Source organism: Emys orbicularis, chromosome 2 (assembly GCF_028017835.1).
Source record: "Emys orbicularis isolate rEmyOrb1 chromosome 2, rEmyOrb1.hap1, whole genome shotgun sequence".
NCBI classification, from domain to species: domain Eukaryota; kingdom Metazoa; phylum Chordata; order Testudines; family Emydidae; genus Emys; species Emys orbicularis.
In genome coordinates, this window is record NC_088684.1 from 124921492 (window position 1) to 124945812 (window position 24321).

General features: G+C 42.8%; 1 protein-coding gene across 1 annotated transcript in view; it reads right to left on the reverse strand.

The window, feature by feature from the left end:
- The window catches only part of CDH20 (cadherin 20), a 56701-nt gene extending 35851 nt beyond the window's left edge, over positions 1-20850 (reverse strand). Inside the window, exons 1-5 of the mRNA XM_065399799.1 lie at positions 20602-20850; positions 10202-10496; positions 7541-7660; positions 5094-5261; positions 3087-3274 (exon numbers count right to left, since the gene is read on the reverse strand). Coding sequence (XP_065255871.1) covers positions 3087-3274; positions 5094-5261; positions 7541-7660; positions 10202-10496; positions 20602-20850 — 1020 coding nt within the window. The remainder of the gene's footprint in view (positions 1-3086; positions 3275-5093; positions 5262-7540; positions 7661-10201; positions 10497-20601) is intronic.
- Positions 20851-24321: the final 3471 nt, after the last annotated feature.

The window sequence follows — 24321 nt, forward strand, 5'->3', positions numbered from 1 at the left end:
CCATAAGGGGGAGTTTTAACTTCAGCTCTGAGTTCCTGCGAGACGGCTACTTTAGCTGTGGCAGTTGAAGCACTTCTGTGAGTATGTCTGGCCGTTACAGGAATCGAGTCCTTGCAGGAGAGGCACCTCTTGGAGCAGGGAGAGCCAGGCACACCTCTGGGCGGGGGGCTCTCATCCGCTGCAGTGAGGAATGCAGAAAAAACGTCCTCTTTACTCCTCTTCTTCTTTTCCTTCTTTTTTTTAAACTGAAAAAACACAGCGTCTACTAAACGCCAGCAGGAGGAGCAGGGGAAATGCCCCCAGACAGGGCAGGAAACAAACGTTTTTTCTTTCTTTCTCTTCTCTCTCTCTCTTTTTTTAATCCCAAAGGAGTAAAGAAAAGGAAACACTAACTATTAAGTAGAACAAAAGAAACAAAAACAACTACCCTTATGCTAATGACACAGATAAGGAAGGGACGACTGCTCACTCCGTCTGCTCACTCTGTTCGAGGCCAAGGGCGGTGGAGAAGGAAGTGAGCGGGGTTTGCCTGCGCAGTGGTAGAGAGCCTCGAGGGAGGGCACATGCTCAGGGTCAACGGACACTGCTACCAAAAATCTCCGATTAGAGGTGCAAGAGCGCACTTACACCTACAGTGGAGCACCCATAGGGACACTACTCAAAGCAGAACTATTTTCTCACACAAGGGGAGTCAGAGCCAGGAGCTCCGCTTTCCAGCTGAGAAGACAGATCCACTTACTTAGAGATGCTGAACTCACTAAAGTTTGAAATGCTTTGAGGTCTTTGGATGGAAGGAGCTATAGAAATACAAAGTATTAGATTATTTGCTGACTCAAGCTATCTACTAGCAAGCCAGTAGGAGGCAGGATGGGGAAGGAACAGTCAGAGTAGGGGGAAAGTAGCTGGTGAGAAGCTGTTCCCCAGGTGGCTTTTAGATCAAAGTGTCATGGAGCGAACTCCAGAAGTCCTGCAAACCCTGTGATCTTACACTAGTGACCAGCTCCATTGTCTATTTATGTCATTGCTCCTCATCACTGTTGTATCAAGTAGCTAATTACTTAGGCCTGGTCACACAGTCTTTATTTGGCAAAACTCCAATTGAAGCCAATGGTAATTTTGCCAAGTAAAGGTTTAAGCAAGGACATTAGGATTTGGCCCTTTTCTCTGTTCATATGGATCATCTGGTTTTCAGTGAAGTTCTAGGGCCAGAAAGAATGTCTATTCTAACATGATTTCCAGACCAGTTTTACAGATCGAAGAAGTTCAGCTAATTTTTGGTACATTTGAGAAATTATCTGGATTGAACTGGCACTCCAGACTTTTTGAGATTTACCCATAGCTACTTTTTAATCCAGTTTTACAGCTGGATTGTTGCACACTTGCTCAGTGTCTCTGCATGCATCAATGGCTGTCGGCATTACAACAGTTTAGGATTTTTTTTAGCTCCCAATCCTTTGCCCCAGACACTGGACTCACTTGACATCATGAAATTACTATTTAATTGACCTCAAAGTTTAGGTTGCACTACAGATATGTTAGCCTTTGAGTCTGTTAATAGTGTGACAGGAAAACTAAATCCTTTTGTTTTTGTTTGTTAGTATAGACTGACTACATTCTGTTTAGTAGAGATGGGTCCAAAACAAAAATCACAGAGCTGAATTCTGGGTACAAACTTTGTAGCTCTACAGAACAAGCAAAACACACAGTTTGTCACTTCTGCTGCCCTTGGGGGTTTGAAATTTTGATCTGAATGAGAACTTTTCCAAAATGGGGTGTGGCTATACACAAATTAATAATTTTATAAAATACCATAGGCACACACAGTTATACAAACATATAAACTCTGGTAGCCTAGAATGAGATGTACCTGACTGTGTTGGTGTTAGATATTCTTCTCATTTGGTATGTTCTACAATGCATCTTTTATAGTACTGCATACTTATGCTTAAATGCTTTGCTGAATCTTGGCCTAAAGAACTAGAGTAGTGGTTCTCAGTTGGAGGTACGCAGAAGTCTTCCAGGGGGTGCATCAGCTCATCTATATATTTGCCTAGTTTTACAACAGACTACGTATAAAGCACTAGCAAAGTCAATACAAACTAAAATTTCATACGACTTGTTTATACTGCTCAATAGACACTATATACTGAAATGTAAGTACAATTATTTTATAATTATAGGGTAAAAATGAGAAAGGAAGCCATTTTACAGTAATAGTGTGCTGTGACACTTCTGTATTTTTATGTCTGATTTTGTAAGCGAGTAGTTTTTAAGTGAGGTGAAACTTGGGGTACGCAAGACAAATCAGACTCCTGAAAGGGGGACAGTAATCTGGAAAGGTAGAGGATCAAATCCATCCTGTGTGTCACTCCATTTTAGTGGATGATTTTGGCTCAGGCTATTTAAACAGAGACTGTATTTCATTATGAGTGTACTAGATATGCCTAGGAAAAGGTATAACAATAGCTTCAGAATCTAGAAAGAGAGTTCAACAACTAACATTTATATAAAATTATAGAATAAATATCCTGCAGGAGATACTCTAAGCAAAATACTGTATTCCTTTCTGTGTAGCCTGCGGTACAAAATACTAGCAATTTCACAGCTGCCATTTTAAAGTAGAGCTTCTTCTAACCTAATTAGCATTTATGGATCTTCAAGCAGCAATTAAAAAAACTGCCTGGTTTTTATTGGTTTATAAATAATTCTTCGGCTTGCTTTATTATTGTTTATGGGACACCAGCATGAAAAATGTCTACAGTTCAAATGCAAATATTGATCACATCACTCACACTGTTGTGTAATTAAGCTACAAAGGTTATTTACATGGATAAATACTGAACTGGGACATTTATGTACATATTTATTTATATCACTGTACCCTCTTTTTAAGGTTTTTTCCTGAGAATACAGCCTGTTTTCATATTTTAGCAAAGAGTGTTAAAGAAATGGTGTTTCATAACAGGAAAGAAGCTATTGTCATGTAATGGGAACCAAGTTACAGTAGCTATAACAGAATATTGCACCCATGAAATGTAACCGGAACTATTAGCTGTATAAATGGATATAAAAAGAAAACTTACTACCTTTCTCACAGTTATGATGCCAACTTGGTAATTAGGATCAGTGTTAATGTCAAAGACATCCAGTCCATCTCCATCTACAAAGCTGTATTTCATTTCAGCATTAATGCCTTCATCCAGGTCTTTAGCAACAACACGGCCCACAGTGGAGCTGACTGGAGCGGACTCCAGCACACTCATCTGATAATGTTCTGGCAAGAGAAGTGGAGGGGGAGGGGGAAAAAAACATGACTGGAACAAAAACTGTACAGGAATTCAGAGGACTGGCCACAGTCAACAAATCCAGCAGTCTGAAGAGAGGTCCAGTTAAAGGTTCTTTTTTCCAGGCTGAAAAGCAAAGGGTCATCTCCATTTAGGAAGCCATCACTAATTTGGATTTGCCTTGCTGAGTTTCAGTAAGCTGCCTGTTGGGGGCATATTTAAGTGATTTTCATCAAAACACCAGTGCTTCCAATGGCAACTCAAAATGAAATGAGAGCAGAATTAGTGCATAACTGATCTGCTTTAACAGAAGGCCTGGGGAAAGAGAGAACTACAATTTAATAACGTAGGTTTCTTTTTTAAAAAAAAAGCACAAATACTGTGCTTATGATATTACCTGCCACCCTAGCTCAGCTCCATGCTTGAACAATCTCTCTTAACTATACCATTTATTTAACTCCATTCTAAAGGACAGCATCAATGATGGGGCCTGATGTCATTTATTACCATTTTTCCTAATCCATAGGATTGACACCAAGTCTCTCCACTTGATGTTGTTTTAAAAATAGAAATAACATCAATAACATGCATCAAGTCAGACTTGATTAACAAGGGGAAGAGGAGGAAGAAAATAAAAAGCAATATGCAGTGATGGTTTTGCTGGAGGGTGCTCTCAGCTGAGTTTGGTTTTAGCAAATCAGGGTATGTAAAGGGAGGAGGAGAAAAGGAACAGACAAAAGTGTTGAAAACATTAAAAATAACTAGAATATCAGGCTGTTAGTCTAAGAAAATATGGGCATTGCTCAAGCCACTGAAGTTAAAGGGAGTCTTTCCATTGACTTCAATGGACTTTGCTTAGGATCAGGCCATTAGGGGATGGATTTAGAGAAGGGCATAATGAGCCAAATCTTGCTTTGAGTTACACCCGTGTAAATCCAAACTAACCTTTTTGAAATCATCATATGCCTTAGACTTTAAATAATCTTTTGGTGAGTTCAGTTGAATTTTTACTGGGGAACAGTCTGCCAGCAAAACTATTCCATACTATTCAGCACAAACAACAGACTCTCAAAGAGGAGAGGCTAAACTCAATTGCTGAATTAAATCCCTTTCTCTCTCCTCCTCCCAACCCTTGAGACAGACATCCTTCCATGCTAAGGATGAGAAAACAAACAAAGTAGTACATGGAAACCCACTTGCCAAAGGCCTGCAGTATCTAATCTAGGGATAAAGGAATGCCACTGATTTCCTAAATTTAAAAAGGAAAAACAAAACCATAAAAACCAAAAATAAATAGGTTTAAAAAAAAGGGGGGGGGGGGCAGGGATACAGCTGGTCGAGAATTTTTTTTATTTTTTGGCTTGGAAAATGTCAATTTGTCTAAACTAAAACTGTTTGCAGGAAAGGGTCAGTTTTGACAAATATTCTGATTAAAACTTTTTTTTGAAAAATTTTGAAATGTCAAAATGGGATGCTTTTTTCAATTTGAAAAAAACCTTTTCATTAAAATAAGATTTTAAAATGTCTAAATCAATACATGTTTTGAAATTATTGAAACAATAACAAGATCTGATATTTGTTTTGGATCATCAGTTCTCAGAATTTTTTTGAGATTTTGACTTTTCATCCTGTTTTGAGACAGTAAAAAATTTCAAAAATGCTAAGGGGGATAGGAAAATTGTTTTGTGCCCTACTCTAGTCATGGGTTGATTCCATTTGAAAAGGTCAAAGTAAGTGCAGATATTCATCATGCAAGTATTTCAACCCATCTTCCCTCTTCAGTAACATTGTAATGCAGCAGATACTCACTCTGTGGAAATCTGGGTGGATTGTCATTGACATCAGAGAGGGTGATGTTGACTGTGGTTGTCCCAGCTAATCCTCCCAGCTGTCCACCCATATCCTTGGCCTGGATAATCACTTCATAATAGTCTTTTGCTTCTCTGTCCATGTTCATTAGAGCTGTCCTAATTAAGCCTGTAAGATTTTGTTTTTTAATAGGTTTTAGGACAGAAAAGAAATTCTGGTTAAACAATATGCAAAACAGGACAGAGCTGGTTTTAATAAAAAACAAACAAACACAGTTGCTTCTAATTTAAAAGAATGGGGTCAGACTATGCTCTCAATCACACTAGTGTAGATCTAGAGTGATTCAAATGAAGCCAATGGAGTTCATTCACATCAACTCCAGTGTAAATGAGAACAGAATTTGGCCCTCAGTCTCCATTTTGTCTCCTGTGGATATTCTATTAAGAAAGACTGGTAGTTTATTTTGTAATTTACATCTCAGGGTTGGGAGGACAGAAATTGCTATTGGTAATCACGCAAAAATCCACAGTTCAATGCAGTCTACTTTCTTCTATGGTAACATTACTGAAAAAGAACATGAGGTGGCAGCAGTACTTCTCTTATAGAGTCTGCAAAGAGCCATCCGATGCAATCACTGCCTTTGCTGACTCACTAAAGCAGATTGTTGCTTTCGCTTATAAAAGCGGGAACTCACAAGGCTATAGCTCTCTGGACTTTTAGATCCTTAGCTCTCTCTCTTGGTCTCCTGCTTCAGGGATTCTGGTAGTGTAACTGACCTCTTCTTTATTTAGGCTATTCTCATCCGCACCTCAGCACCCCTTCCCTTCTTAAGGCTTTAAAGTCTTTTTCTCTTTTCTTTTTTTTATACCTGACTGCCCTTGCTGAATTCTACGTACTTTTAGTGGTTACTTTTAGCAGACACACTATGTGTGGGGCTTAACAAAACAGCACTAAAATGATACTGCAGCGGCAACTATCATCCTATATACTAAGAAAGAAATAGAAACTAATGCACACAATTCACAAGTGCACTGTTTAAATGTTGCCACCTGCAGTTTTTATGAGCCTGATTCTGCAAGAAGTTGAGCACTGCCCATTAAGTGCTGTGGATCTTCAATTCCCACTGGGATGTGAAAGTACTTAGCATTGCAAAATGGTCCCTCTGTGTGTGAATACTTTATAGACTGTGTCCCCTCTCTGCCCCTTAATACAGCAAATGTCCTCACTTCACCCTCTTAGAAATTTTTAAGTATCTGAAAACAAAAATGATTAAGGGCTTACTCATTCTATGGTTTATAACCCGAATACTAAATAAATAGCTCTGTTTTGTCTATGTATAATAGGGCTCAGGAAAGAACAAACCGTATCTAAGTTTCTTCTTGGATAATGGACATCTTTCATGTACTGGTAACTTTTAAAAGTGAGTTATATGGTATTTCTTTTTATTTTGTTCTCCTAGGGTTTAACAATAAATATCCTTTCATGAGTTTCTGACCTTAACACTACAGTTGGCCCCTGGGAGTTGTCAAAAAAATGTACGATTCCTCCTATGATAGACATTATGTGGGTGGGTGTCATATGCAGCGTCCTGTGCATAAATCTAGGACTCTTAATAAATAAACCCTTAGATAGAACTAGTCCAGCTAACTGCATTTGTTTGCTTCTACTTTCTTAGCTTCATTAGTATTAAGATTTTTTTACATGTGGATTTGTGAACAACCAGATCTGCTGAAGACTTCATTGAAATGATAGTCTACAACAGGGGTCGGCAACGTTCGGCACGCGGCTCGCCAGGGTAAGCACCCTGGCGGGCCGGGCCAGTTTTATTTACCTGCTGACGCGGCAGGTTCGGCCGATCGCGGCCCCCACTGGCCGCGGTTCGCCGTCCCGGGCCAATGGGGGCGATGAGAAGCCGCGGCCAGCACATCGCTCGCCTGCGCCGCTTCTCGCTGCCCCCATTGGCCCGAGACGGCGAACCGCGGCCAGTGGGGGCCGCAATCGGCCGAACCTGCCGCGTCAGCAGGTAAATAAACTGTCCCGGCCCGCCAGGGTGCTTACCCTGGCGAGCCGCGTGCCGAACGTTGCCGACCCCTGGTCTACAAGAATAGTAACAGTACAAAATAAAGCCGACTCCATCAATGCAGAATTTGGTAATTTAGAGGAATATGCTACTGCAGAGGGCATATTCTTGCTCTGAAGATCTCTATTGCAATGATGCTTAACATCCAACATAAAACTGTTATATCCTGGCTCTTATATATAGAAATAAGAGTTGGATAGTGTGTTTTGTCTTTTAACTTTCTTTCTGCCCCAATAGTTTTGCTCTCCTGTGTCCATCTGGTGTTTAATACAAAGTGGGTGTTTCCTTGAGGAAGAATGTGGTCCATAATGAATGAAAGCTAAGAGAAGTCATACTTTTTGACTGATTCCTTGTTGAAATGAAATACCTGTTCTGGAGTCCACAGAGAAATATGGTTGCCCCTGGAGAATACTGTAGACTACTCTGGCACTGTTCCCATAGGTTGGATCATCAGCATCTGTTGCTGTCACCTGGATAACAGAGGTGCCTGAAAAAAACAAAAAACAAAAAAAACCACAACGGGGTAGACCCTTATTAAATTCATAACTGGGAAGAAAGAAAATAGTTCTAACAAGTTTTAATCCATAACAACTGTTCTATTATATTGGATCTCATAGAGTCATGGATTACAAGGCCAGAAGGGAACACTGTGAGTATCCTAGTCTGACCTCTAATATAACACAGGCCATAGAACTTTCCCAAAATAATTCCTAGAGCAGATCTTTTAGAAAAACATCCAGTCTTGATTTAAAAATTGTCAATGATGGAGGATCCACCATGAACCTTGGTAAACTATTCCAATGGTTAATTACCCTCACTGTTAAAAAATTATGACTTATTTCTAGTCTGAATTTGTCTAGCTTCAACTTCTAACCTGTGGATCATGTTATAACTTTCTCTCGATTGAAAAGCCCATTATTAAATATTTGTTCCCCATATAGATATTTATAGACTGAAATCAAGTCACCCCTTAACCTTCTCTTTGTTGAGGTAAGTAGATCGAGCTCCTTGAGTCAATTATAAGGCATGTCTCCCAATTCTTTAAGCATTCTTGTGGCTTTTCTCTGAACTCTCTCCAATTTTTCAATATCCTTCTTGAATCGTGGACACCAGAACTGGATACAGTATTCCAGCAAATACGGAAATAAAATAAGCTCTCCCACTGGAGATTCCCCTGTTTATTCATCCCAGGATCACATTAGCTCTTTTGGCTGCAGTGTCACACTGGGATCTGATGTTCAGCTGATTATCTCCCCCCAACCCCAATCCTTTTCAGAGTCACTGATTCCCAGGATAGAGTTCCCCATCCTGCATCCCCTAAATATGGCCTGCATTCTTTGTTCCTAGATGTATACATTTACATTTAGCCATACTAAAATCCATACTGTTTTCTTGCACCCAGTTTACCAAGCAATCCAGATCGCTCTGAATCAGTGACCTGTCCTTTTTCATTATGTACCACTTCCTCAATTTTTGTGTCATTTACAAACTTTATCAGTGATGCTTTTATGTTTTCTTCCAGGTCACTGATAAAAAAAAAACACGTTAAATAGTGTAAGGCCAAGAATCGATCCTGGCAGGACCCCACTGAAAACAAATCTGTTAGATGATGATTCCCCATTTACAATTACATTTTGAGACCTATCAGTTAGCCAGTTTTTAATTCATTTAATGTGTGCCATTGTAGTTAGGCGCCATGGCCTCCCTCTGAGATTGACCCCTAACCAGCTTCTGGTGTGTGGAACCAGGACATCTGCACCCACCCCACCAGAAGCAGAGGGGAGGGACAGGAAGCATAAAAGGCAAGCCCTGCAGCTCAGTTGGGCTGGAGCCACCAGAGGAGACAGATGACTCCCGCCTGCTGCTGGAGCCTGAAGAGGATCCAGCTTCCCGCTGCTAGGAATGTTGAGGAATTGCTGGGACTGCCGTTAGCCATGTACCCCGGTGAGACAGAGGATGAACCCGAGACACAGGCACACCATGCGGGGAATGTAGGAAGTAGCCCAGGGACACCAGACTGTAGTCCAGTTGTCTTGTTGCCTGAATCCAAGTCAGCATGTTTTGGCTAAATCCCCACTGACTCAGTGGCAGAACACTCCACCACTGTTAGGGCCCTGGGCTGGGACCCGGTGAAGTAGGGTGGGCCCAGGTCCCCCTACTACCCTTTGCTGCCAGCCTCCCCACCTTACGGTAAAAGGCCTGTGTTTGCCTGCCATCTGCAAAGCTAGGATGTCAGACTGTTTGGTGCTCCACCCTGCCTGAGGGCCAGTGCCCCTACACTGTGTGGTGCTCTGCGCTGCCTGTAAGCACACAATAGATGATTTATCTTGCAGTATTTCTTTGTCAGCATTATGCCACCACAAAACAATTGTTTCTTCCAAGGAAATGAAAAATTGACAAAATTGGAAAAAAATGCTTTCCATGTTTACTAGAATTTTACATAGAAAGGTGTTTTCCTGTTTTGCTCAGGTTCCAGGAAGCCTCCTGTTTGCATTCTGACTATACTGCAAAAAATATCCAATAAATTCTTCTTTGATCCCACTCTTTCTAACAGCATAAAACACATTGGGTCAGATGTTTGGGTCCACTGAGCTAAGCTTGGTGCAGGACCAGAAAGGAATGGAAGTCAAAGGTGGCTTAAAGCTAGCTTTGCACAGCTTCAATCCTGAGGGCAATTCCGACTTCTGGTATAAGCTAGATCAGAGGTGCTCTAACCTTCACTGACTCATAGTGAGTGTCCAAGAGATCATTACACACATACAGATTGTTAGAGCACAGTACATTCAAGCTATGCCCTTCCCTGCCCCCATCTTTCCACTGACATGCCTCCTATGCTGGGTGGGACCAGCAACTGCTGATGTAGACCAAGTACACTTGCTTGCAGCAGCCAGAGATGTTCTAGAGAAGCTTTTTCCCATGCTGCAGAACAAAGGACCCAAAGTAGAGGCCAAAAACTTGGGTAATTTATGTATTGGTGATTAATTATAATTTGCTCATAATGAAAATTATGTTCTTAAAGCCACCTTACCTACTGGTGACATTTCTGGAACTGAGGCTATATAAGGTCCATCCAGGAACTTGGGTTCATTGTCATTGATGTCTTGGATTTTGATGATGAACTCTGATTCTGGTTCCATTGGCCTGCCTGTCCGTCTGTCCAGAGCCTGAGCCCTCAGGGTATACTGGGATCTCTCCTCTCGGTCCAATCTCTGAATGGCATGAATGTCCCCAGTGGTATCATCAATTGTAAATACAATGCCAGCGCCTTCTCCTGAGAGAATGTACTTGATTGATCCATCTCCTCTGTCCATATCGGAATGGAGCTGCAAAAAGTAACACAATCTACTCAGGACACAAGCATGGAGTGTATGTGGTGAACACCACTATGAAAATTAATTTTCAGAACATTTTAGTCTCCCTATTGAAATTCATCTACTGGTTTTAGAAACTTTTTTGTTGTTGTTTAATATGGAAGGATGCAAATAATTCATATAGCAGAAGTGCAAAGTTGAGGTTAACCTCCACCCATTTCTACCCCCAAATCTGTACTGTGGAAAAAGGAGGAGGCAACCAAACAAGAATGCTCTTGAGGTTTGATTCAAAGCTCTTAGAAGTCTGTGGGAGTCTTTCTGTTGACTTCAATGGGCTTCAAATAAGGCCCATACTCAGCGAAGGCAATGGTCCCCAAACTTTTCAGGGTCATGCCGCTCCCTACCCCGTCCATGCCCCCCACCCTCTGAGCTGGGCTGGGAAGTGGACGGGGGTCAGGGTGCTGAGGCTGGGGCCACAGCTGGGGGTATTTCTAGTCGCACAAAATCGAACACCCTAGTCTCCCCCTTCCCCCTACATTCCCCCTCCTTCGGTGGCTCGCTCTCATTCACCCTCACTCACTTTCACTTGGCTGGGGCAGGGGGTTGGCGTGCAGGAGGGGGCTCCAGGCTGAGGCCAAGGGATTCAAAGTGTGGGAGGGGGCTGTGAGTTGGGGCAGGGGCTTGGGGTGTGTTGGGGGGGCTCTGGGCTGGGGCCAGGGATGAGGGGTTTGGGGTTCAGGAGGGGGCTCCAGGCTGGGGGGGGTGGGGCCGAGGGATTTGGAGTGCGGGAGGGGGCTGTGGGTTGAGGCAGGGAGCTGGAGTGTAGGAGGGGGTGAGGGCTCTGGGCTGGGGCCAGGGATGAGGGGTTTGGGGTGCAGGAGGGTGCTCTGAGTTTGTGGGGGGGCTCAGGGCTGGAGCAGGGAATTGGGGCGCAATCTTAACTCAGGCAGCTCCTGGTCAGCGGTGCAGCGGGGTAAGGCAGGCTGCCTGCCTGTCCTGGCACTGCACTGCGTGTGCCCCGGAAGCAGCCAGCAGGTCTGGGTCCTAGGTGGGGGGCCAGGAGGCTCCACACATTGCTCTCGCCTGCAGGCACCGTCCCCGCAGCTCCCATTGGCCAGTGCTCGGTGCGGGGGCAGCGCGTGGAGCCCCGTGGCCCCCCTGCTTAGGAACCAGACATTCTGGCTGCTTCCAGAGCGCAGCGTGGTGCCAGCCAGGACAGATAGGGACTAGCCTGACTTAGCACCACCGGACTTTTAACAGCCTGGTCGGCAGTGCTGACTGGAGCTGCCAGGGTCCCTTTGAGGGATGGGTGGGTCTGGGGCCAGGGCCAGGTGCAGAGTTGCTGCTGGGGGGAGGCCAGGCGTGGGACTGGGAGCTGAGGCTGGGGCTGGGACCAGAGCAAGACTGGGTTGTGCTCCCTCTCCGCCCCCCATGGAGGCTGACCTGGGCTCCGCTGCACCCCCATGAATGTTCCTCTGCGACCCCTAGGGAGGCACACCCCACAGTTTGGGGACCTCTGAGCTAAAGCTTGGGAAAAGATAAGGACAAAAAACGTGCAGAATGTCTTTACATTTTCTAAAGAGGATTAAAAGGAATGAGACTGTCTCTTATAAAATACACCATGGGCAAAAGAAGTACTGGACTAGAGAGAAAATACAGTAAGGGCTTGTCTATAAAGCAAGTATCAGAGGGGTAGCCATGTTAGTCTGGATCTGTAAAAAGCAACAGAGAGTCCTGTGGCACCTTTAAGACTAACAGATGTATTGGAGCATAAGCTTTCGTGGGTGAATGCCCACTTCGTCGGATGCATCCGACGAAGTGGGCATTCACCCACGAAAGCTTATGCTCCAATACATCTGTTAGTCTTAAAGGTGCCACAGGACTCTCTGTTGCTTTCTATAAAGCAAGTTACTACCCAGCAAGCCAGGGTGTGAATCTACAGTACACCAACTTGCCGTGCAGTAACGTCACATGTGGACACTTCTACAGCACACTGAAAGTTTGCCAAGCTGCACTCCAGGTTTTTCAGTATGCTGTATCAGTGTCCACATGGGATGTCACTGCACAGCTAGCTAGACCAGCCGTCAGTCAACTAGTGAATGAGGAGTGGAATGGAGTGAATGACTACTCAATAATTGCTGTGAGGCAGAACTTCTTTAAAAAATTGTCTCTAACAAGAAAAATAAAGCTGGACAGATAGGTAATAAGTCAGGTAGTATAAAGTAGCTATTATGAAAGTTGTTTGCAGCATTGTAGCCATGTTGGTCCCAGGATATGAGACAGACAAGGTGTATGAGGTAATAGCTTTTATTGGACAAAATCTCCTGTTGGTGAAAGAGACAAGCGTTAGAGCTCCACAGAGCTTTTCTTGTCTCTTTCACAGCAGAAGTTGGTCCAATAAAAGATATTGCTCACCCACCTTGTTTCTATTATTAAAGAACAGGTAAGGCAAGCAGATTGGAACATTTGTGTATATAGCCTGTGGATTTTAAATGCATCCCAGAGTTTTAAATAGAATTAACAAATGAATTTGCTGCATGACTGGTAAACAGTTCTGAGAAGTTGTGGATAACTGGAGACACAACCAAATACAGAAGAAAAGTAAATGTTGTACTAATTATCTTCAAAACCAGGTACACGAGTAATTACTATTCTGCTAAACATCTAACCCTAGTGAAATATTAGAACAAATATTAAGATCAAACAAATAGTTTAATTTCAATTTAAGCACATTCTTAAATGCTTTGCTGGATTGGGGCCTTATGGCCTGATGAAATCAATGAAACACGTTAGATCAGGCCCTAAGCATTTGGAAGATAATAGAACTATGAACACTAATCAGAATGGATTTATGAAGAATAGCTTTTGTTCTTTTTTTTTTTTATTTTATTATTTTTTTATTTATGGAGATATCCCATCTCCTAGAACTGGAAGGGACCTTGAAAGGTCATCGAGTCCAGCCCCCTGCCTTCACTAGCAGGACCAAGTACTGATTTTGCCCCAGATCCCTAAGTGGCCTCCTCAAGGATTGAACTCACAACCCTGGGTTTAGCAGGCCAATGCTCAAACCACTGAGCTATCCCTCCCTCCAAGCTTGTTCGTCAAGCTTGATTGGTTTTTTTAAATATATTTGCAACACTGGTGGATGAATAAACAATGGTGGGCATAATAGCCCAGCTTCAACAAAGTAGTTAAGCACTTTCTTAACTTTACACAAGTATAAATATTTTGATGAGGAGGGCTACGTAAGTGCGTCACTGAACTGTGACCAACAGGAGCAGCATTGGTCTAGTGGACTGAACACCAGCAAATATCAAGGGCGGAGGGGAATTGTTTAGAATAATAAAATGGATATAAATAGGAGCAATAGGATGAAATTACTAAAGAAGAAATTTAGGTTGAAAAGCAGGAACCAAGTCCTGATGGTGAGATTTATTAGTCAAAGGAATACTCTTCTGAGGAAAGTGGTGAAATCCCATCTCAGGGACATTTAAAATTCTACAAATATACATTATAAAATAACCTCTCATTTCAATATAGAAGAACCTCAGATTTGTTGGGGGATGGACTAAGTCACCTTACAATAGATGAGGGTCTGGCCCATAGGAATTAGAGACAGGTAGTGTAAGTCACTGTGGCCCCATTGCTTCAACTGAGGTATGTCAATTTGCACTCAGCTGTGGATCTGGCCCTATGATTCTATAAGTTTTTGGAGGCTATTTTTCTCCCTAATCTGTCAGAGTACCACGTGTGACCTCTGCAGACCTTGAGCCTTCCCCTATAGAATTCAGTGGACATTTCGCATTAATTTAGATCATAACTAGATTGATTCAGAAAAGCTGTAGCTGCAATTGGAGTGCCTTCACAAAACTGCTTAGAATATATAGGTTAGCTAAATAGAGGTCTACCAATCACTAGTGTTTCCTTTAAAGGACATTGAAATTACATTGTTGAGGCAGTACATTTATTTTATAATCAAATCCATATCACAATGTGAAAAATGTGTATTAAAACATGTCATTTCTATTTCTTTTAAAAAGTGTTAAAGCACATTTTAGGGTCCTTCTCCCCACAGACCACCTGACCCCTTAAAAAAAAATCCACTTCTGTTGGCTTTACTCTGAATCACACTGGTTTAAAAGTTACAACCGGAGCCTCTTTTTATTACATGCTGAAAAACCTAATGGTACAAATGGTGACAGTGAACTTGTTTGGTAATTGATATTTCATTTAACCACTTTGCTGCTGGTCTCTGCTATGGCTACTATGGAATCGGACAGTGTTCTTTGGAGTCTTGACATTTCACTGGAACACTAGCGTTTCATAGCTGATGCATCAGTTAAATGGGGGAAGAACAGGAGAACCAGCTACATTCAGCATCAACAAAGCAGTCAAATTCAGATGACTGTTACCAGTACAGTAACTCCTCACTTAACGTTGTAGTTCTGTTCCTGAAAAATGCGACTTTAAAGCGAAATGATGTTAAGCGAATCCAATTTCCCCATAACAATTAATGTAAATGAGGGGGTTAGGTTCCAGGGAAATTCTTTTCACCAGACAAATATACACACACACAGTATAAGTTTTAAACAAACAATTTAATACTGGTACACAGTGATGATGATTGTGAAGCTTGGTTGAGGTGGAGGAGTCAGAGGGTGGGATATTTCCCAGGGAATGCCTTACTGCTAAATGATGAACTAGCAATTGGCTGAGCCCTCAAGGGTTAACTCTCACACTCAACAAGGCAGCAGGAATGGAGGGAGGGGAGACAGCATGGCAGACAGAGACAGAGACACACACCGTGTATGAGAGAGAGAGATATGCGCATTTCCCCTTTAAGAACGCTGACCCTACTCTTAAGTACACTGCCTTGTTAATTAGATCAGCTTGCTGAGATGCAGCTGCTGTCAGCAAGCTCCCTCCGTCCTGAGCCCTGTCGTGTGTCCCCCCTGCTCTATGGAAGATGGGGTAAGCGGGATGCAGGAGCAGGGGGAGGGACTTCTCCAGGAGGAGGACACTTTTTTGTAAATTTTGATTCAGAACTACTTAGCCACTTCCTACTCTTTTAGGGTGTTTGGTATTGTGTGTTAGCACGACCTCTTGGGTAGGTGTAGCTGTCACATTTGACTGGCTATGGCAGAGAGAAAGAGATGTGTCTGGTACATTAATAAAAAAGTGTTCATTAAATAGTAAATAAAATAAAATATAGGAAGCAGCACTGTATGTTCAAGAGACTTGAAAAAAACATTGAGCCAAGTTCACTGCTAAATATCCCCTGTACACAATCCGATTTGAAATCAATAGTGTAAATTTGGTCAATTAATAACAATTTTAGGATAATGGAGGGTCTCCTACTCTGCAGTTGTGTGTTAAGAGTACTGTGTCCCAAGCAGGCTAGCTGTTATGCCGTAAAACTGCTGTTAGCATTACTTATCTCATATCCTATTGTTTCCAGACAGAGCGAAGAGGACGAGCATAAAAGTGAATTGTGTATGTTTGGGGGGATAGGGTGAAGAAACAGAGTTCTTCTGCAATGCGTTTAGCATTTTGAAAGCAAAGGTTCTATCATTTCAGCCTATACTACTATAAATCTAACACGTTTCATCATTGCAGAGATGGAAGCTCACATCACTGCAGTGACAAACCAAATCCTCTGACACTGCAGTTTTACGAATAGGTGTGTTCGGTATAGCAGTTACTATGCTGGAAAGGAAATCCAGTTTTAAGTTGGCACAGTGCTGTGGCTGCTGCAGCATCATGCTGCCATGTGTCAGGCTTGGAGCTGGGAGGAATTTATTTGGATTATTTGGAAAGAAGAGCTACTGGAGAGATGAAGCAGGTGGCCCCTGAGAAAGCATTAACCATGTCAGTCTGAGTAGTCTTCTTTGGGGAGGATGGTAAAACCTGTGGAGGAGCTTATTTATGTCTGATAGACACAGGCTTGTGTAAGGGGCAGTGAGAAATCACCCCAGGAGGTATTTCAGGGAGGGAACTGTGCCTCAGGGAGCGCAGCATGTGCTCCCTTGTGCAGCCGACCAGCTCCACTCACTGGGACATGGCCCTACCTCCCTCTGCCCCTTCCATCCCTTTAGGGAAGCTAATGTGTGCAGGGGCGCTGTGAGGGAGTGTAACTGTGCTGCGTTGATGCACAACGGCGCACAGTGGGAGGTGGCCTGTGGCCTCCCCACTCCCTTGCACATTTGTTCAGCTGCCAGGCTCAAATGCCTGTTAACCTCTAAAACAGGGGTGGGGAGGAATGGTACGTGCAAAGAAGTGAGCCCTGAACTCCTCTTCCATTGTACCGCTGGAACATTGTAGGTTACTGGATGAAGTCAGAAAAAGCCTGACACTGAAGATTAGTTTTTGTCTCCCTAACTTATCACATTGGCCACTCACCTCTACCTAGTTTTTAACTTTAATGGGAGTCATGTAGCTAAAACACCATGTAACACTTTGAAACTAACCTCTAAATGACAACTTCAGGCATCACAGAAAAAAGCAAGCATTATGCTGACTAAAGCCCTGGAGAATCTTTTCCTTTTTCTTGCCCCAAAGATACTTTCCCTATATTTCTCAGTTAACTATGAGGCACATTTTCCATAGCCGACAAGATCCACAGCGTAGATTGAGTCTCCTTGGTGCTGCTCCAGTGACACAAAGGGGACTAGAATGCTGTTCTAAAGAAGCAGCAAGGGATTTCCCTGTTACAGGGGAACACTTCATGGTGTCAGGGCCGGCTCTAGGTTTTTTGCTGCCCCAAGCAAAAAATTTTTTGGCTGCCCCCCACCCCAGCCCTGGGCTCTCCCCCTCCCAACTGCACCCTCCTGCTGCCCCAGCCCTGGGTCACTGGTAACTCGCTCCCAAGGCGGGTCATTCAGCAGGAATTTTGGATGTGCACAGAACACAGACAGGATTGGTTCCCATATGGTTACAGAACTGCAGTAAAGTGGAACAATTTTCAGCTTATGTGACTGGAGGATATCTGGATGCACATTATAAGACTGTCCTACATAAGTGAGGAAAAGTTGAGGTGCCTTTATTAGTCTTTTGTTCCATTCTTTGTTTCTATGGGGAATTTGCCAATGCAATATTACGGTCTTCCTTTTAAACAAATAAAACTAAAACTTTAAAAAAAAAAAAAAAAAAAAAAGCAATGGCTGTTGAAAATAGCAATTCCAGTCCTAATAACCACTGGGAAGCATTTCTTGCTCAATTTATTCTACTTTTTCTACAGCAAGTTACAGTGGATCAGTATATTTGATTTGGGAGAAATGAAGTAACAGCTGCCCAAATTGAGCTTGAGCACTCCTGAATTTTGAGGGTGTTCAAATCTGGAAGGCAGGTGCTAGATTCCCTTTCTGAATATTAGCTATATCTGGAAAGGAAAAGTCAATTTCTGCTTCCATGGCTCAGAAGTGGAAATCCTCCTAAGTGCCTGGTACTGTATCTAAAGCTGCCCAGGTCCAGAGCCTCCCCTCCCTTACTTTTCATTTTAAATTCTAGTGGGATCCACGTACCTCCCTTGCTAGGCTTCAGCTAGAGAGGTGCACTGTCCATTTAGTCCCCCCAATTCCTTCTTTGGGGGAGAGCCCAGGACTGGGGCAGCAGGAGGTGCAGGTGGGGGGGCGGAAGAGCCCAGGGCTGGGGGAGCAGGGGAGTGCAGGTGGGGGCCAGGGCTGGGGTGGCAGGAGGTGCGGGTGGGGGGAGAGCCCAGGGCTGGGGCAGCAGGAGGTGCGGGTGGGGGGAAGAGCCCAGGGCTGGGGCAGCAGGGGAGTGCAGGTGGGGGCCAGAGCTGGGGCAGCAGGCGGTGTGGGCGGGGGGAGCCCAGGGCGGGGGGGGGGCAGCAAAAAACCTAGAGCTGGCTCTGTTCCTACCATTCACAGCAAGCTGCAGATTTCAGTTCCATACTCCTTTCCCACACCCCTTCCTGTTGCTAGTGGCCAAGGGAATGCTGGGAAATGTAGTTCTTTCCCTGCTCCAGGGCTGGCTCTATAGGCAGGGAGCTAACCAAGGAACTACAGCTCCCAGGGGCCCCTGTTGGTTCTTAGCTCCCATGCTGGATTCTTGCGCCCCTTGCAAATCTGCGGCCCCAAGCAACTGCTTGCTTTGCAGGTGCCTAGAGCCGGCCCTGCATGGTGTAAAGCCAATATAACTGGCTTTTTGGTATTCACTCTTCCCCCTTCCATCAGGGAGGGAGCATTGACAAAACATGTGCACTCCAGCAATCTCTGGCCATCAGAACGATGCACAGAGGGCCATTGTATATGGCATAAATTAGAGCAGCCCTGTGTCTGTTCTGAATTGTGTCAAAGGCAGATCCTAGGATCAAGGCAGATAGAAAGGTGGCTTAGAATCATCTTTGCCACACTTTCCTCAGCTGTGCTGAGTGGGAGCTCAGATCATCTGAGGATTTTGCCTGCAGTTTTTTATATTTAAGTTTTTACGTGGTTAATTACACAACCTGGCCCAAAAAACATTAACCAGTTTTATATATTCATTTAAACCCAGATTCTGCTCCAAGTGCCCAGTGCAGATTTGAAATAACTTCAGTGTTACACTGGTGTGACTGAGAAAAAAAAAACAGTCCCTTATTCTTAAACAAAGATTTATGGGGGAATTAAATCTTAACTCCTTTCACTCCAAAATAAATGGAGACGAAGAACAGAAAAGTTAGGTGGTGTGATGAAACCAAAATGGTGAGACTCTCGAGGGCGGCTCATTTACATCAGTGTCAATCAGGAGTAACTTCACTGAAATCAATGGGACTGTCTTTGGTGTTAGTCACACAAACACCAAATCAGGAAGAACTCCACTGAAGTCAGTGGAATTATTTTGATTTTACACCATGTAACCAAGAACCCAATGGAGTTATACTACTAGCAATAAATCAATTCAAAAGCAGGCCCTTTGACTTTTGAAATTTTGTTTGCTAAGATGCAAACTTAGAAGAAAAGAATGAATCAGAGACGTCTGACTTTCCCCAGGTCCTAATACAGCATGTCAAAACCTGATGATGTGGGTAAAAACCATAATGTAATCTAATGTAATTTTTCTACATATCTACTTACCCATCTATTAATCTATCATATTTATCAGTATTTATATTGTGCTCCTCACCACAGCATCTAATCGTCCTGAGGTGTGGAAACCATAACTGTATTGTTCAAACTATAATTACAACTTACTGCAATCAACACAGGCTGGAAGCAAAGCTAGTTGCTGAAACTTCTAAAACAGCAGGGTCAAAATTATTTCATCCACATCAGTCTCGATAAGCAGTGGTAAAATGGAGCAGAGAGGGTGGGTTATAGTGTGTGACAAAAGGTAAATTGTGACTGAAAACATCATGGGCTTGATTCGCTATTACCCTGTACCTTGTGTAGCGTCTTGCACCACTGGATTTGATAGCATTTTACATCTGCTTTGCTCTGGCTTTGCCCTGGCTTTGTACTGGTGGAACAGTCTACACAAGGTGCAGACTAATGGAGAATCAGGCCCCATGTCTTTGAATTTAAGGACCTGCTCTCACACTGGTATAAATCAGGCATTGGCTGCATTTAAATCAATAGAATTACACTGTAGCAAAGCTGGTGTAAATGAGAGGAGATTCAGACCGTAGAAGTCAACAGAAAATCATTTGAAGTCTTGCTTTTCACAAGCCACTGGTTATTCTTATTCAATTGTAAATTTTAGCTTTAACACCAGATTTGATCACAGACAGAAGCATGATCACAAGCCCTCTCTTTCTTCCCTAATCCTCATATGTCAATATAACCTTGCTTTGCCTTGACACTTTAGTGGTCCCTCGAAAGTCTGTTGCAGATTTTCTAAGGCTACCCCAATTACAACTGACAATTGTTTGAGTGGATCTTTCTGAAATAGGCAAACACATTGATAGCTTCTCGAAACAGACATTCTTCCCTGTTCAAGGTGACACCAGTCAAAAGCACTCAGGAGCTGAAGTAAATTAGCTGCGGATGAATTCATTGCCACGGGAAGGGAAGAATAGGTACTTGGGGAAACTTCCCATGTTTTGCCACATTTACTTACACAATCTCTCTCGCTCTCTCTCTCTGTTTGATATCCCCTCTCCCTCTGATTTCATGGTTCTTACCTTGCCAACATACAGAGGATCGGTTCCAGTGTATTCTTCAAGAACAAAAAACTGGTTCCATACCCAGCTCCTCTTCATTCGCTGATGCAGTAGCAGCTTGTCCGACAGGTTATCTTCCTGGCTTTTGGTGAGTGGCCTGGCACTCCCAGACAGTGCAAGTGTAGTAAGGTCCATCAGTCCCCAAAAATATAAGGACACACCAAGTCCAAGCCAGTTCTTTGCATTGCTCATTCTATCTGAAGTCCACATCTGTTTACTGAGTTTTTTTTTAAAAAAGTCAAAACATCACAGCTTGGGTTTTTCAGGAAGAAAAAGGTAGGCCTTTGAAACTTCCAAGAGAGACTTTGACTGGAGTGGACAGCTTTAAGAATGATGGTCTCCTGTAAAGTTAAGGAAAATCTACAGTAAGAAGTTCATGTTTTTGCCAGTGTAGAGGGAGCATCTTTTTTCACAAAAGACAACTGTGTTGTAAAACATTCAATCCTCCACATAAAACTCTGATACCAGGGTATGCATGTCCTAGACAAGGAAGACTTGTTAATTTATTAGTTGTAGCACTGCACACTCAGATGTAATCACCAGTGGGATATAGTTAGTAAGAAAGAGTTCTCTGCTTTGCTAACTTAAGTGCCTGCAGGGTTCCAGTATATTATTGATTGGCTTGAGTTAGCAGGTTGCACTTTAGAAATATTTATGACCAGAAGCCCCATGAAAACATTTAAAAGATGGAAATTATGATAGATAACTAATACCTCTGTGCCAGTTGACTTTCTTTTTCTGTCTAGAAACCATCTTAAATATGATGGCTATATTACAAACCTTGAATTTAATTTCTAGCAACTGCAAATTATTTCTGACTTTCTAATTATTTGTAATTCTTTCAAACCCCTGTTGCTTGAATTCAGGTTTCACACTCGGTTGCCTTCTCTCTGAGGAGCTGATTGCTGCTGCTAATGTGACATTTCTAGAATGTGAATGGTCAGTTAATCATTATATAATCCACAAAAGGTTTCAGAATGCTGATGGTCACATGCTATTGTGGGATATGTCTAAGCGAGGCGAGCTAACAAATTTTTCCTTCTTAAGCCTAAAAGGCTCATTTTAGGCAGAGGAATGCCGACCTCCATCAGAGGACACTTTCTCATCAGTCTAGGATCTTTTGTTGTCATGAAGTCAGATTAGCTGGTGACCTCACTCCAGGCCGTTGACTGTTGCAATCTTTTCTTTTACTGTTTTTCTGGGTTAAATTAGGTGACTTTGCACTTGAGTTACTCTGTCAAAATACTCAACACATCCTGTGGGTCTATTTCTGCTGTTCTTTTGGGGGAACTCTACTTTCTCTCCCTCGGAGAACAAATGAACTCCTTAGCAAGTGTTTTTTCAGTTGTGACACTTAACTCACACTTAATTTCATTAATGTTATAAATTTATGGCATTGAGGCCTACTTAATTGTTTCATCCTGAGGAAATAAAAACTGGCAGGAGATATCTGTCAAATTCCCTTAATTGAAACCCTTCAAAGGATTAAAAATTATTTTGCACAGCTGCATAGAAAATTCTTTAAGTGGAAAGTAATATAATGTGATATTTTCAACATGAAGAAGTTACAAGAATGGAGTGTTGTAATATAACCATGGCTTTTAAGGGGTATAATAGAAAAAGTATCCTTATATAGTGCAACTGATGTACATGTTGTTGTACATTATGTGAAGTGTGGCAAACAAATAAGTCCATGCCCTGAGGAGCTTACAGTCTAAAGCATAACAGGTACAACAAACAAGGCACAAAATACAACAAATATTCAACGGTATAAATACATTATAGCCATAATGATTTACAGAATAGACGGGCCTTTATAAATTGTAAAGGAAGGACAGTTACTGATGTTGGCATGATAAATCCCTGGGGTCCAAACTCTGTCCCCAATTAAATGAATCCAACTCACTGTAAAGTCAAAGGAAGTTGCACCTGTGTAACTCAAGTCAGAATTGGGCCCAGGATTGTTCTGTCCCTTTAAATGTTTGAGCATTTCCCCCAACCCCAGTGCAAAGCCTCACTTTCATGTTAGTTTCAGTTTTGCTGCCAGAAGCATAAAGTGAGAACAGCAGACAGCTGTGTTTCTATCAGTTCCCTCTGTGTCTATTTCCTTCTCTGCCGGGTCTGAATATAATATTTGGCAATGGAAGATTTCTATCCCATGAATGTCCAGTGCTCCCATTGCCTGAACAACAAGAGAAAGTAAGCAAATAATACTGTAAAAAGGGGGAAAAGTTCACCTAGAGGCACAAGGTGATAGACTGCTGCTTTTGCTGCTGAGACAGTATGAACCAGACAGCTAGAGAGGGGGGAAATAGGCAATTAAAAATAGAACAAAGGAATAGGCTGCTGCCTGGAGCATCTGAAAACAAAGCAGTGAGTGGAAATCAAGCAGCCTTCTTGGTTGACCTGGTGCAGGTAGACAAATGGACAAACAGCTTAGCCTGCGCTGAGGGTCTGTAGCCAGCAGAGAGAAACCAAGTACAGGCAAAGAAAAAAATGTGTAGTTGACATGGATCCAGAAGAGGCAGGTCAAGCACAGATAGTGCAGTAACAGTTTTTCTGTGGCAGAGAAGACATCCATGAGGTGCAAAGTCCAACAGGAGAGCAGAGAAATGGCAACTTTTGTGGGGTGTGTTGGTGAATTCGACAAAAACTGCAAAAATGGGTGATGTACCATGAATGTTTTGAGCAATTTGTAACCTGCAAACCACCATTTCTGATGGATGAGTTTCAACCTTATTGACAGTGATGGGTCCGAAGGCATATGGACTGTTGCATGATCTATTGTCTCCTACTGTGCGCAGAACTGCCATGTAAGCTGCAATTACTGCAGCAATGCAGGAACATTTTCTCCTACCCAATGGCAGAATGATACTGGTTCCATCAGTGACATCAGAGAAGTGGAGAGTCGATAGCACAGTTCGTTGCTGCTCTAAGGAAGTTGTCAGAGCATTGTCATTTGGACAAACATTAAATGATGACCTGTGTGACCAGTTGGTTTCTGGATTATGCAGTGACCAGGTTCAGAAGAAGTTATTGACTGTATTAGCACTTATATTCAATAAGGCAGTTAACGTAGCAATTGCAATGGAAACCTCAGAGAAGGATTCTCTGGAATTTAGTGTGAACCAAGAAGTTCATCTTGTGAATGAGCAACACAGAGGACCATGGGAATGTAAGAAATTTCCATTTGGCACAAACTGTGCATGCTTAGAATGATTGCTGGGCACATCATTGTGACTTTTATAACAGTTCAACAACCAGAAACACAGAGTAATCATCCATCCAAGAATGAACCTAAGAAGGACGGAAGTTGGGAATTGATAACGTGGAAAAAGCCAAGAGTTCTACTGACACTGACCAAGATCTAACACTACATGTGTTATCAGAAGCTGGAGTCAGAGATGGCATCTGGGTCACAACTTTGATTGAAGGAGTTCCTATAAGAATGGAGCTTGATACTGGAGCTACTGTTTCACTGATTTCTGCATCTACTATCACCAGACTTTGTCCACCTCCACAATTTTGAAGACTTATACTGGGGGAAAGGAGGTCCCAAAAGGGGTACTCCAGTTGAAAGTTCAATTAGATGGATAATCAGTTGTGTTATCTTTGTATGTGATTGAAGGGAAGTATCTACCATTATTTGGCAGATCTTGGCTTGAGAAGCTCAAGGTGAAC